Source organism: Saccopteryx bilineata, chromosome 3 (assembly GCF_036850765.1).
Source record: "Saccopteryx bilineata isolate mSacBil1 chromosome 3, mSacBil1_pri_phased_curated, whole genome shotgun sequence".
Taxonomy (NCBI): domain Eukaryota; kingdom Metazoa; phylum Chordata; class Mammalia; order Chiroptera; family Emballonuridae; genus Saccopteryx; species Saccopteryx bilineata.
Window position 1 is genome coordinate 161,312,908 of NC_089492.1, and position 14,444 is coordinate 161,327,351.

Below are 14,444 nucleotides of genomic sequence, written 5' to 3' on the forward strand. Positions count from 1 at the left end.
CACCTTCTAACTGGTTTTCTTTGTGCCCCTCCCCTCTCCCAACCCCCTCCCTCTCCTCCCTCCTCACCCCATAACCCCCACACTCTTGTCCATGTCTCTGAGTCTCATTTTTATGTCCCACCTATGTGGGACTATATGGAATCATATAGTTCTTAGTTTTTTCTGATTTACTTATTTCGCTCAGTATAATGTTATCAAGGTCCATCCATGTTATTGTAAATAATCCAATGTCATCATTCCTTATGGCTGAGTAGTATTCCATAGTATATATATGTACCAAAGCTTTTTAATCCACTTGTCCACTGACCGACACTTGGGCTGTTTCCAGATCTTCGCTATTGTGAACAATGCTGCCACAAACATGGGGGTGCATTTCTTCTTTTGAAACAGTGCTATGGAGTTCTTGGGGTATATTCCTAAAAGTGGGATAGCTGGGTCAAAAGGCAGTTCGATTTTTAATTTCTTGAGGAATCTCCATACTGTTTTCCACAGTGGCTGCACCAGTCTGCATTCCCACCAGCAGTGCAGGAGGGTTCCCTTTTCTCCACATCCTCGCCAGCACTTATTCTGTGTTGTTTTGTTGATGAGTGCCATTCTGACTGGTGTGAGGTGATATCTCATTGTGGTTTTAATTTGCATTTCTCTAATGATTAGTGATGTTGAGCATTTTTTCATATGCCTATTGGCCATCTGTGTGTCCTCTTTGGAGAAGTGTCTATTCATTTCTTTTGCCCATTTTTTGATTGGATTGTTTGTCATCCTGGTATTGTGTTTTACAAGTTCTTTATAAATTTTGGTTATTAACCACTTATCAGATGTATTGTCAAATATGTTCTCCCATTGTGTAGTTTGTCTTTTTATTCTGTTCTTATTGTCTTTAGCTGCACAAAAGCTTTTTAGTTTGATATAGTCCCATTTGTTTATCCTGTCTTTTATTTCACTTGCCAGTGGAGATAAATTGGCAAATATATTGCTGCGAGAGATGTCAGAGAGCTTACTGCCTATGTTTTCTTCTAAGATGCTTATGGTTTCACGGCTTACATTTAAGTCTTTTATCCATTTTGACTTTATTTTTGTGAATGATGTAAGTTGGTGGTCTAGTTTCATTTTTTTGCAGGTAGCTGTCCAATTTTCCCAACACCATTTGTTGAAGAGGCTGTCTTTACTCCATTGTATGCTCTTACCTCCTTTGTCAAATATCAGTTGTCCATAAAGGTGTGGGTTTATTTCTGGGTTCTCTGTTCTGTTCCATTGATCTATATGCCTGTTCTTATGCCAGTACCAGGCTGTTTTGAGTACAATGGCCTTGTAGTTTAACTTGACATCCAGAAGCGTGATACCTCCCACTTTATTCTTCCTTTTTAAGATTGCTGCGGCTATTCGTGTTCTCTTTTGGTTCCATATAAATTTTTGGAATATGTGTTCTATATTTTTGAAGTCATTCGTATTTTAATTGGTATTGCATTGAATTTATAAATTGCTTTGGGTAATATAGACATTTTAATGATGTTTATTCTTCCTAACCATGAGCACGGTATATGCTTCCACTTGTTTGTATCTTCCCTGATTTCTCTTATCGATGTTTTATAATTTTCTGAGTACAAGTCTTTAATCTCCCTGGTTAAGTTTATTCCTAGGTACTTTATTTTTTTGGTTGCAATGGTGAAGGAAATTGCTTCCTTAATTTCTCTTTCTGACAGTTCATTGTTTGTGTATAAAAATGCCTCTTGATTTCTGAGTATTAATTTTATATCCTGCCATCTTGCTGAATTCATTTATCAGGTCCAGTAGTTTTTTGACTGAGACTTTAGGGTTTTTTACATACAATATCATAGCTTCTGCAAATAATGATAGTTTTACCTCTTCTTTTCCAATATGGATGCCTTTTATTTCTTTTTCTTGTCTGATTGCTGTGGCTAGGACTTCCAGAACTATGTTGAATAAGAGTGGTGAAAGGGGGCACCCCTGCCTTGTTCCTGAGTTTAAGGGAATTGCTTTTAATTTTTGCCCACCGAGTATGATGTTGGCTGTGGGTGTGTCACAGATGGCCTTTATCATGTTGAGGTATGTTCCCTGTATTCCCACTTTGCTGAGAGTTTTGATCATGAATGGGTGCTGGATTTTATCAAATGCTTTTTCTGCATCTATTGAAATTATCATGTGGTTTTTCTCCTTCCTTTTATTTATGTGATGAATCACATTGATTGATTTGCAAATATTGTACCAGCCTTGCCTCCCAAGAATAAATCACACTTGATCATGGTGTATGATTTTTTTCATATATCGCTGGATCCCGTTTGCTAATATTTTGTTGAGGATTTCAGCATCTAAATTGATCAGGGATATTGGCGTATAATTTTCTTTCTTTGTGTTGTCTTTGCCTGGTTTTGGAATCAGAATTATGCTTGCCTCATAAAAGGAGCTTGGAAGTCTTCCTTCCTCTTGAATATTTTGAAATAGCTTGAGAAGGATAGTAGTTCTTCTTTGAATATTTGGTAGAATTCACTTGTGAAGCCATCAGGCCCAGGACTTTTCTTTTTTGAGATTTTTTTTTTTTTTTTGTATTTTTCTGAAGCTGGAAACCGGGAGAGACAGTCAGACAGACTCCTGCATGCGCCCGACCGGGATCCACCCGGCATGCCCACCAGGGGCACCACTCTGCCCACCAAGGGGCGATGCTCTGCCCCTCCGGGCGTCGCTCTGCCGCGACCAGAGCCACTCTAGCGCCTGGGGCAGAGGCCAAGGAGCCATCTCCAGCGCCCGGGCCATCTTTGCTCCGATGGAGCCTTGGCTGTGGGAGGGGAAGAGAGAGACAGAGAGGAAGGAGGGGGAGATGGAGAAGCAAATGGGCGCCTCTCCTATGTGCCCTGGCCGGGAATCAAACCCGGGTCCCCCGCACACCAGGCCGACGCTCTACCACTGAGCCAACTGGCCAGGGCCTTTTTTTTTTTTTTTTTTTTTTTTTGTATTTTTCTGAAGCTGGAAACGGGGAGAGACAGACAGACTCCCGCATGCGCCCGACCGGGATCCACCCGGCACGCCCACCAGGGGGCGACGCTCTGCCCACCAAGGGGCGATGCTCTGCCCCTCCGGGGCATCGCTCTGTTGCAACCAGAGCCACTTGAGCGCCTGGGGCAGAGGCCAAGGAGCCATCCCTAGCAGCCGGGCCATCTTTGCTCCAATGGAGCCTCAGCTGCGGGAGGGGAAGAGAGAGACAGAGAGGAAGGAGAGGGGGAGGGGTGGAGAAGCAGATGGGCACTTCTCCTGTGTGCCTTGGCCGGGAATCGAACCCGGGACTTCTGCACGCCAGGCCGATGCTCTACCACTGAGCCAAATGGCCAGGGCCTTTGGGAGTTTTTTGATAACTGTTTTCGATCTCATTTGTTGTAATTGGTTTGTTTAGGTTTTCTGATTCTTCCAGATTAATTTTTGGAAGATTATATGTTTCAAGAAATTTGTCTATTTAATCTATGTTGTCTAGTTTTTTGACATAGAGTTCTTCATAGTATTTTCTTACAATATTTTGTATTTCTGTTGTGTCAGTTATTTCTCCACTCTTATTTCTAATTTTATTTATTTGAGTCCTCTCTTTTTTTCTTGGTGAGTTTGGTTAAAGGTTCATCAATCTTGTTTATCTTCTTCTATTCATTCTTTATGGTCTTACTGGCACCTTCTCTCTGAAACTGTCCCTAATAACCTCAACTTTTATAGTCAGTATCACAATTTTGATTTAATTAAATGTTATCTTGAAACACTCTGCCATTGTTTTTGTGCTTCACTTGTCTTTTCAAACAGACTGTAATTAAAAAGTTCTTTATTGAATTAATTGGGGTGACATTGGTTAATAAAATAATACCAGTTTCATTGGTATATTGATGTACAATATACAACAATAATGTATATTGGTAAATATACATTAAAAAAACTGTATATTTTATTATTTATTTATAAAATAATAAAATATACAGTTCTACAATAGCCTGTAAATTTCTTGAGACCAGGGTCTGATTACATCATTTTTCTTCCAAAATTCTTTAGTGGCTCCCATCATTTTAAGATTACAGCCCAACCTTCTTTCAAAGCCATCATCTGGCCACAATACGGTTTATCTGAGACCACTTCTTACCTGTAGCCTGCACTAGCTACACTGAGTTATTCTGGCCCCCACCACCTTTTCTTTCTTTTCTTTTTTTTAACATCTCCATGCCTGTACTCTCTGTTGAGAACTTCCTCCTTTTCTCTGGTTGCTGCACTCCTCTACTTACCTAGTTGACCAGACCCACATTTAATGTTATTTCTCTAAGAAGCTCTATGAAGCCTCAACCTTAGGGAAAACTATTGCATTTTCTCTGTGTTTCCATAGCCCTTTGGAAATAACGTAGAATAGCACTTATTGTGTGGTATTATAAATCCTGGTTTAAATTTCTTTCTTCCCTACTATCACGTGAGCTCTTTGAAAGAAAGATCTTACTGATCTTTGTATTTCTAGATCCTCACAGACCATATACAGGTAGTGGGCATCATGTGTTTGTGGAATGAAAAACAGATGTTCAATACTTTTTAAAAAATGTAGATAAAATATTTTAATATATATCTCTTAAAATCTTCCTAAGAACCCTGTGAGATAAATATCATACCTATTTTTCAAATGAGGAAACTGGTTCAGAAATTATGCCAACAGCTCCAAGTCACAAAGCCCATAAGTGGTAAACCAGACACTAAATTCCAGGTCTTCTGATTTTAGTCTAGTATTCTTTCTAGTAGACCAGGCTGCCTGCCTAAATACTCAATTAATTGCCTGAACCCTTTGGAATTGCTCATTATTCTTCTGTGACTCTTATCATTTGTTTATCTTAATATTAAATTGTGTTCTTGTCTCACCGTCTTATTAGACTGTAAATTCCACATTGGTGAAAAATGATTACTTGCCTTTATATCTCTTGCTCTGCCTGGCACAGTGCCTTACACAGAGTAGGTGCTCATCAAAGCGGACTGAATAGATACCTGGAGAGCACTGGAATGGTCATTCTGGCAGGCCAGCTCTTGTTCAACCTCTGAAACCTCCAGCAGACTCCGCTCACCCACCAGCCGGGACAGTTCCCCAACCACTGTCACATGTTTTGATACAGTCCCAGACATCTTCTTGAACTGTGGGTAATTCTCAACAAAGGCCTGCCATGGGAAAAATATCAATTGGGGGTTCTGTAAGTTTTTGATTTATGATAGACATATTAGAAGGAAAAAAAAATCAAGAATTGTTCTGCTGCCCAGAAAAAGGCACCTACAGCTTTCAGTCATGAGGCATCTCGTTATGCCTAGGAAGAGATCTGGTATATGTCATAGACTGAGTCTTTTAATAGTCCAAATGGGACTGAAAAATGGAAAGAAGTTTATGACTTATTTTTTTTCTTTTGTGACAGAGACAGAGAGGGACAGATAGGACAGACACACGGGAAGAGAGAGATGAGAAGCCTCAATTCTTTGTTGCGACACCTTAGTTGTTCATTGATTGCTTTCTCATATGTGCCTTGACCAGGGGCTACAGCAGACCGAGTGACCCCTTGCTCAAGCCAGCGACCTTGGGTTCAAGTTGGTGAACTGTGCTCAAACCAGAGCCCATGCTCAAGCTGGCAACCTCAGAGTTTTGAACCTGGGATCTCTGCAACCCAGTCCAACTCTCTATCCACTGTGCCACTGCCTGGTCAGGAAGAAGTTTACGACTTACTATGAAGGTTTCATTATACTGTTTCCTAAAGAAAAATAGTATAGCCTTGGCCGGTTGGCTCAGTGGTAGAGCGTCGGCCTGGCATACAGAGGTCCCGGGTTCGATTCCCGGCCAGGGCACACAGGAGAAGCACCCATCTACTTCTCCACCCCTCCCCCTCTCCTTCCTCTCTGTCTTTCTCTTCCCCTCCTGCAGCCCAGGCTCCATTGGAGCAAAGATGGCCCGGGAGCTGGGGATGGCTCCTTGGCCTCTGCCCCAGGCACTAGAGTGGCTCTGGTCACGACAAAGCGACGCCCCAGAGGGGCAGAGCATCACCCCCTGGTGGGCAGAGCGTCGCCCCCTGGTGGGCGTGCCGGGTGGATCCCGGTCGGGCGCATGCGGGTGTCTGACTGTCTCTCCCTGTTTCCAGCTTCAGAAAAATACAAAAGAAAAAAAAGAAAAATAGTATAGATATTACTTCAAACCAAACAAAATGACCCAGAATATTCCAGAAATGTTGCTTACATGAAGAGTTCCAAAACTTGCATGTTAGCCATCCATGTGCATATTCAATTTACCTTCATGTCTGCTATTGATTCTAGTTTTTGCTGTTCTTTTGGTTTCTTCTTCTGAAAGTCTTCCATGAGATTTTTTATATTGCTACCAATCTCAGCAAAGTTCAGGTACATATTCTGTGAAAAAGAAAGTTGGAAACACAGTTCTATCAACTAGTCTGACTTTCAGACAATTTAAAAGAAGTGAAAAAGAATTCTGCATACAGTTAAAATTGAAGATTCTATTATAATCACCAAATCTGAACCTTGGTCAGCACACTGGTGATGAATACCATTTCCATTCTCACAAAGGGCTACAGAAGGGAGGGAAGTAAGTAAATTGGGTTCTAATTTTTAAAGTAGAAAACCAAGTATGTGATTTCTATGAAAATGTATTCTATTTTTTTCCCTTCTTTTACAAGTGAGAGAAGGGGAAATAGAAAGACTCCTGCATGCACCCTGACCAGGATCCACCAGGCAACCCCTGTCTGGGGTTGATGCTCTGCCCATCTGGGTCCATGCTCGCAACCAAGCTATTTTTAGCACCTGAAACTCCACAGAGCCATCCTCAGCGCCTGAGCAGATGTGCTTGAATCAACTGAGGCATGGCTGCAGGAGGGGGAGAGAAAGGAAGAAAAGGGGAGCAAGGGGAAGAGGGGGAGTGAAGGGGGGAGGAGGAGAGAGGGAGAAAGGTGGTGAGAGCAGATGGTTGCTTCTCCTGTGTGTCCGGACGGGGAATCCAACATGGGACATTCACACTCTATACTAAGCCAAATGACCAGGGTGAAAAAATATTCTTAAAGGGGGTCTGAATACAAGTTTTTTGCCTTCCCTTGAGTTGCAGTTTATCCACATGATGCTTCTATCATCCTTTCACAAGAGTTCAAACAAGTCAGTATTGACCTTCTTACATAAAACAAACTCAATTTCAGAAACGTAAAACCACTTACGTTAGCATAGAATTCATCATTTTCAGCAGACAGGACCACCTCTCTTAAGTCTTTACTGATCCCTGGCACTCTGGAAAGATCAATCCGATTGTTGTTTATGCCCAGTAGTTCATGGACCATGGCCTGATATGTCCACTAAATAAAGAATTATGACAAAAAAATTGGTAACTGACAAAACATGGAAATTAAAATGTTCAGAAAAACAAATAAAAATGAGTAATATACTTAGTAACTAGTCTTTACATGGAGATTCTCTATATAGTTCAAATTTTATTAATACTTTGTGCTATACTAAGCATTATCATTTTAATTGGTTAAATATCCAAAAGGTCAAATACTTTTTAGATTTTACACTTTTGGAAGAAGGGCAGCAAAATTTATATTCCTGATAAAAAGAAAACAAATTAGAGGTTTCATTAATGCCAGTTTTGCCCTGCGAATGAAGAGTATATTTTTGGCTTCCCAGATAGGATTATACTGGTACTATAGTTATAAGCTGTGCCATTTCCTGTGTGCGTCTGTGGTTTTCTGCAGCATAAGAAGTGTGCTCTTGCCTGACCAGGAGGAGGCACAGTGGATAGAGCGTCGGATTGGGATGCAGAGGACCCAGGTTCAAGACCCCGTAGTCACCAGCTTGAGCGCGGGCTCATCTGGTTTGAGCAAAAGCCCACCAGCTTGAACCCAAGGTCGCTGGCTCCAGCAAGGAGTTACTCAGTCTGCTGAAGGCCCGCGGTCAAGGCACATATGAGAAAGCAATCAATGAACAACTAAGGTGTTGCAACGTGCAATGAAAAACTAATGATTAAAAAAAAAAAAAGAAAAGAAAAAGAAAAACTAATGATTGATGCTTCTCATCTCTCTCCGATCATGTCTGTCTGGCCCTGTCTATCCCTCTCTCTGACTCTCTCTCTCTCTGTAAAACAACAACAACAACAACAAAAAAGAAGTGTGCTCTTGCAGGTCTGGGTGGTGCTATATTTACCCTGGGGACACTAGTATTGGTAGAAAGAATCTTGTGAGTTGATGAAAACACATATTCAGAAGCTTTATATTTTTACTCTATATGATTTGTGAAGAAGGACTGGTTTCCAGTCTTACAAATGTGAATTTATTTGGTAAAACTGGAAAGGAGAGACCCCAAATTTTGCCTTCTCACTATTTATGGAGAACAGGATCCTTTTAATCATAGGTCCACTAGACAAAAAAACTAAGTATTCTCCAGCAAATTATCCTCTAAATCTAGAGTCAAATGCTAGAAATATTAATATATGTACATTTCATCTTTAAAAAAAATCTAGTTTTATCAAGAAATAACTTGAGGTTATAAAAGATGTTTCATTCCCTTGCCAAATGAATCCTTGAAACAGCAAGTCTCATTAATGCATTTAAAATAAGCACAAAAATAGCAAATAAAATAAGCACAACAAAATATTTTATGCTTCTATAGACAGTATCCTGTGCATGCTTCTACAATCAGCACTTATTCTATAATTAAATTATATGTTTGCTTCTCTCCTCATTGGATCATGAACTCTTTGAGAGCTGAGACTGTATCTTTTAGCCTGTTAACTCCAGGACTTAACACAGTACCTGGTCCTTAGTGAAAGTTGCTGAATGAATGTTGCTTTTCTTTGAAAAATAGGTTTATAGGCAATCATTTCTCATTCTAATTCTTTTAAAAGATTTTATGTATTGATTTTACAGAATGGGGGTGGTTAGAGGTAGTTGCTTCACTCTAGCTGTTCACTGATTGCTTGTCATTTATGTGCCTTGACCGGGCAAGCCCAGGATTCACATCAGCAACCTCAGCATTCCAGGTCGGTGCTCTATCCACTGTACCACCACAGGTCAGGCTCTTTTTAATAATTTTAATATTATCAAATTCCTTAGCGAACAAATACTACTTTGCATTTTAGGAATATAAACCTATCATACCATAGAGAAGTTGTGTTCCACAGTCACAGATTTCCCCAGCATTCACATAATTATAAGCAGAAATACAGACTGTGCATTCCCCTGAAAGTTCAGTCACTGTTAACAAAGCACCTGCTATGTGCAAGGGCTCTGTGCTTGCACTCATAGAACAAGGGCTGGTAAGGCACAGTCTGCCCTGAAGGAATGTGTAACCTAGAAGAGTATGAAAACAACGGTTCAGCCTGCAAGTGCACACGAGACATAGGAGAGACATAAAGCTCTCCAGTAATTTCAGGGGAAAATATAGAGCATTGTGACTAAAAGAAAAAAAGCTTCAAGATGTTTAGAGTGATTTTAAAGAAGAATTCTGGTGAAATTAGGAAGAGAAGGTACTCCTAATATTACAGAGTTTAGACAGCGGTTACAACATGAGTAAAATGATGGCAGGAAACCATGTGGCACATCTGCACAGCTATAAACTGCAGGTATTATATAAGGCTGGGCCCGTACTGTGAAGGTTCTTGAATGTCAAGATCAAGAGTCTGTATTTAACTGAGTTGGCAAATGGGAACTAATAAACTTTTAAGCCAGGAGTAAACAGTGTCAGAACTGTGCTTTGGGAGAATTAATGCAACAACATTCTGTCTGAAATATATTATTGTGGGAAGATATGAAAAGTGGGGATGAAGTAGATGACTATTTCAGTATTCCCACAAGTGACTGGGGTCTACACCAGAGTAATGGCAGTACAGTGGACAAGAGCAGACAGACACTGGGAAAGTAGGATCTACAGAACCTAGAAGTGGCCCTAATTGGGAATGGTGGTGGTGGTAGAAAGGACAGGAAGGATAAGGCAACAGAGAGAGTCAAAGATTACTGCCAGCTAGAAGAATAGTGATATGGAAATACCAGGAAGTACAAGACAAAAATAAGATCAGCTGAAAATAAGCAGGCAAATAAATGGATCATGCTGTTCACTCCCACATATGCATTTTGATGACTAGCACTTGAAACAATCCTTCTGTTAGGCTAACAAAGTATTTTGCACCTGGTTTAGCAATGGGGTGATGGCATCATCGCAGCGATCTAAAATAAGTAGCAATGGAGGAACCTCAGTCCGCCGGAATTCAAACAGCTCGTATTCTTTAGTTATCACTTGCTGTGGGTGAGAGAGAAAGATGGTTTGGTAAACCAATTAGTTGCAATAGAGATGATATAAATAGGAAATTAAAACATAAAAACCACATTTAACAAAAATTATTTGTACTTTCATAAGCCTTCCATAAAAGGATTCAGAAGCTTGAAAAGGTTTAGTACCATTCTATTTAAGAGGATAGGGTTTGAAACTCTATTTTACAAGTGGTTTGATTGAATTAAAAGAAGTTTGGAAATGTTTATTGGGTTAAATCTAAAAATTTTAACTTTAATTTGTTGCTTTTTTTTTTTTTTTAGAAAGAGAGGAAGAGAGAGAGATGAGAAGCATCAACTCGTAGTTGCAACACTTTAGTAGCTCATTGATTGCTGCTCATCTGTGCCTTGATGTGTGTGTGTGGTATATACGTGGGGGGCTTAAGCTGAGCCAGTGAACCTAGTGACCCCTTGCTTAAGCCAGCAACTTTGGGATGTTGATGATCTTGTGCTCAAGCCAGTGACCTCAGGGTTTCAAATTGGGACCTCAGTGTCCTAGGCTGATGTTCTGTCCACTGTGCCATCACCACAGGTTTGTAGCTTTTGGTTTTGAATTACAAAGAGCTACCTCTTTGCCAGTAAACCTAACACATCACCTCCGTGGTTGTAGATAAAATTTTCCTTTAGTTTCTGAAATATGATAAGGAAATGAATAGTCTTGATGTTCTGGAACTAGGGACAGGGAATGCCATACCTTAACACATTCTGCAAGTCTCTTTGCTGCCTCTGATGAAAGCTGGTAACGAATCATGGGACATTTCTTCAGGGATAAAAGGAGAGCTGTCAGTCCTTGAGTTGTTCTGGATAGCTGGGCTGGATCCCAATTTCGACCCTTTTTTAGATATTTAGAGAAAATACTTAAATTTTTTCTTATTTGCGGAATTAACTCCTATCTGACACATGAACTTAAAAAACAACAACAACCCTTTCCTTCCATACCTGGCAGCAACCCAGAATATTGAGGGAAAACAAATGTGGATTCACAGCAATGTAATCACCATAAAATTCCTGCAAACAAAGCACCAAAATCAGTCATTCCATAAACTCCAGCTGTGTCATGCAGTAATATTTTGATATGTGGTTTAATACTAAGTGATAATAGTCAAATTTGAGGAAGTGCAAGTGTAAAAGATACAAAAATTGATCAATTAACAATTAACAAAAGTCAATGTGGAGGAATTAATAATTATAAAACAGCAGCAATAATAATAAATCTTAAAGAAATGAAAAACAAAAGTTGTAGAAGTATATATATACTGCTCACAAAAATTAGGAGCTATTTTATAGCTTCATATTCATTTTTAAGTATCCCCTAATTTTTGTGAGCAGTCTATTATATCTCTGGAGACCTCTAGGCACACTTATCAACTAGTAAAAGTAAAACACTGCTATAGGCTGTACAATGTTACACTCAAATGAAAAAGAACTTTGCTTTCCAGTGCATTCTCATGAGGGAGAATATGATTCAAAACAGGTCGTTCTTTTTTATACATTTTTCATCTAGAATATCCTTCTGAATACCCAAACCTTGCTTATTTGCTGTCCTGAAGACGATATCTTCAATTATTTGATAAATGTATTCAAATGTTTGTGATAAATGTATTTGAGAACACTAAACTGTTTTAAAAAGGAAAGGGTAACTTGATATGTTCTAATGTGATGAATTATATAGCATGCAGAATAAATATTTAGGAGTTTCCAAGTTTTAACCTAATGACAAGTATCTGCTTATTATTCCCAAAGCAAGATAACCACAAACAGAATTTTAATGAACCTAAGTCCATCCTTAACTCCCTATTCTCTCCCAATCAGACATAGTCCTATAGATGAATGTTCTTAGTGAGTGTCTCATAAAACCATCACAATACACATCTGACTCTGAAATTCTTCCCACCAATCTAGTAGGATGTAGTACCAGTTCCAACTCCTTATTCCTACTGGCTGCTTTAATTCTGTTTTCATCCAATTTGATACCTCTCCCAGAACTTTCTAAATGTGAGTACAGTCTGGTGCAATGCCATTTATTGTGTCTGAATAGCCTCCATTCTTTTGAGACAACACCTTCCCTGTTTTCAGGCTCAACTCTAAAAAATGGCCAATACAAGAGATGAGCTGCAGTGTTTTTCAACCACTGGTCCTTGGACGGGTATCCCAGAAATTTCATGTGTTCAGTGAAAGAGTTAACCACTCTGATGTTGTAAAGATTATAGACCCAACAAACTTAGCCGAATTTGCTTATGCTCAGGGTGATTTCTGCCTTAGTGGTCCCCGAAATAATTATGTTTTCACCAGTCTCCAAGTGCAAAAAGGTTAAAAAACAACAACAAACTACTGAAAGGACCAATATGTTTACCTGAACCTCAGCCACAACTTCCTGTTCATCAGCTTCAGCTAATGACTTCACATCACTCTTGCTGATCACATTACTGAAATCTGAAACAGACATATGAATTGTTGACTAAAAGGAGATCATCCTTGCTGCAATTAGACATAACTGGGCCTGACAGTTAAAGACTAATGACTAAGGGAAGTTTAGTATACACTGTAGTGTATGTCAAAGTCAAACACCTTCAAATTGGAATGAGTAGCACAAATATGTTTAAATTCATAAATTCATAATAATAGTTTTTAAAAAAGGACCACCATTGTAGGCATTGGAGGATGCTAGGAAACCAAGTCTTATGCTGGAAATAATAAATAAAGGAGAAGAAGAAAGCTTTTATCCTTTTATATACAAACTGTACCACCAGATAGCCAAACAGTAGATGAGGGGAAATTTCTCTTTATAGAGATATCCCAGCTAAAAAAGAAAGAAGGAGGAATGATAATGACAGAATTAAAAACATCATTTTTTTCAACCCCTAATAATCAATGCCTGGACCTAAGCACTGAGCATCAACCACTGCTAATATCACAAACAGAGATGATCAATGGAAGCCCAGAACACTACCTATAAAGTATTCTTGCCAAAAAGAAATCAAATCCAAATCTGATTAAGCGTCTATATCCAGGTACCAACTTACAGAAACTGGAGGATAGAGAAACATTTTAAATAGTAAGGAACATTTTAAACTGCAAAAAAACATGTCAAACTGCCCTTATGGGGATACAATCAACAAGATCCAGGCTGTAGGAAACTTTAACAGAATGTGGTTTCTTCAATAAATACATTGCACAGGAGAGATAACCAATAGAAGAGTAAAGAAACTTAAATAACATATCAACCAATAGCAATGTGTGGACTTTACTATGATCCTGATCAAAACAAACCATGGTGGGGAAAAGACATGAGAGAATTTGAACGCTGAATGAGTATATAAAAATAGGAATTATTTTTTATTATTTGGGTGTAATAATAGTGTTTTAAAAAACAAGTCCTTATATTTTAGAGATGCATGCTGCAATACTATGGATCAAATCATGTGATATCTTACATTTCCTTCAAAATGATATTGGTGGGGAAGTAGGAGGCAGTATGGCTAAAACAAGATTGGCCTTAGCACAGTAATCACTGAAATTGGGGGCCTTGGCCAGTGGCTCAGTAAATAGAGCATTGGCGTGTGGATGCCCTGGGTTCGATACTGGTCAGGGCACACAGGAGAAGTGACTATCTGCTTCTCAGCCCCCTCCCTCTTGCCTTTCTTCTCCTCTTCCTCTCTCGCAGTCAGTGGCTCTATTTGTTCGCGCATCGCCCAGGAGCTGAGGATAGCTCCCTTGGAGCGTATCTGTCTCAGGTGCTAAAAATAGCCTGGTACTGAGCACTGACCCCAGACGGGGGATCCGGGTCATGGAACATGCAGGATTCTGCCTCACCATCTCCCTTCCTCACATTAAATAAATAGATAAGAAATTGGGTGATGGGTATATTGGAATTTATTATACTATGCTGTCTACTTTTATATACACTTTGAAAGGAGCCTGTTATACAAGATATTCAGTAGACATAAAAATACACAAAAATAAAATTATAAGATACGAGCAAAGGCAAGTTTAGTGCTAAAATAAATTGTGCTGAAAGTTTGTAATAAGTAAAATTTTATATACTAATATACTTTAGTTTATTTCAATCTAAATAACTAAATTAAATTGTGAAATTTATTGCTGTACCCAAGAAATTTCAAGTTTATTTTTAAT

General features: G+C 39.2%; 1 protein-coding gene across 7 annotated transcripts in view; it reads right to left on the minus strand.

Annotated features, from left to right (window-relative positions):
* VPS45 (vacuolar protein sorting 45 homolog) overlaps window positions 1-14,444 on the minus strand; it is a 74,183-nt gene that overhangs the window by 51,098 nt on the left and 8,641 nt on the right. For 6 of the 7 annotated variants that reach the window (XM_066268066.1, XM_066268071.1, XM_066268072.1 and 3 more), the window contains exons 4-10: window positions 12,664-12,743; window positions 11,250-11,318; window positions 11,005-11,142; window positions 10,171-10,281; window positions 7,209-7,343; window positions 6,283-6,396; window positions 5,005-5,172 (exon numbers count right to left, since the gene is read on the minus strand). In XM_066268066.1, the coding sequence (XP_066124163.1) occupies window positions 5,005-5,172; window positions 6,283-6,396; window positions 7,209-7,343; window positions 10,171-10,281; window positions 11,005-11,142; window positions 11,250-11,318; window positions 12,664-12,743 (815 nt within the window). The remainder of the gene's footprint in view (window positions 1-5,004; window positions 5,173-6,282; window positions 6,397-7,208; window positions 7,344-10,170; window positions 10,282-11,004; window positions 11,143-11,249; window positions 11,319-12,663; window positions 12,744-14,444) is intronic. The other variant, XM_066268073.1, reaches the window with a different exon arrangement.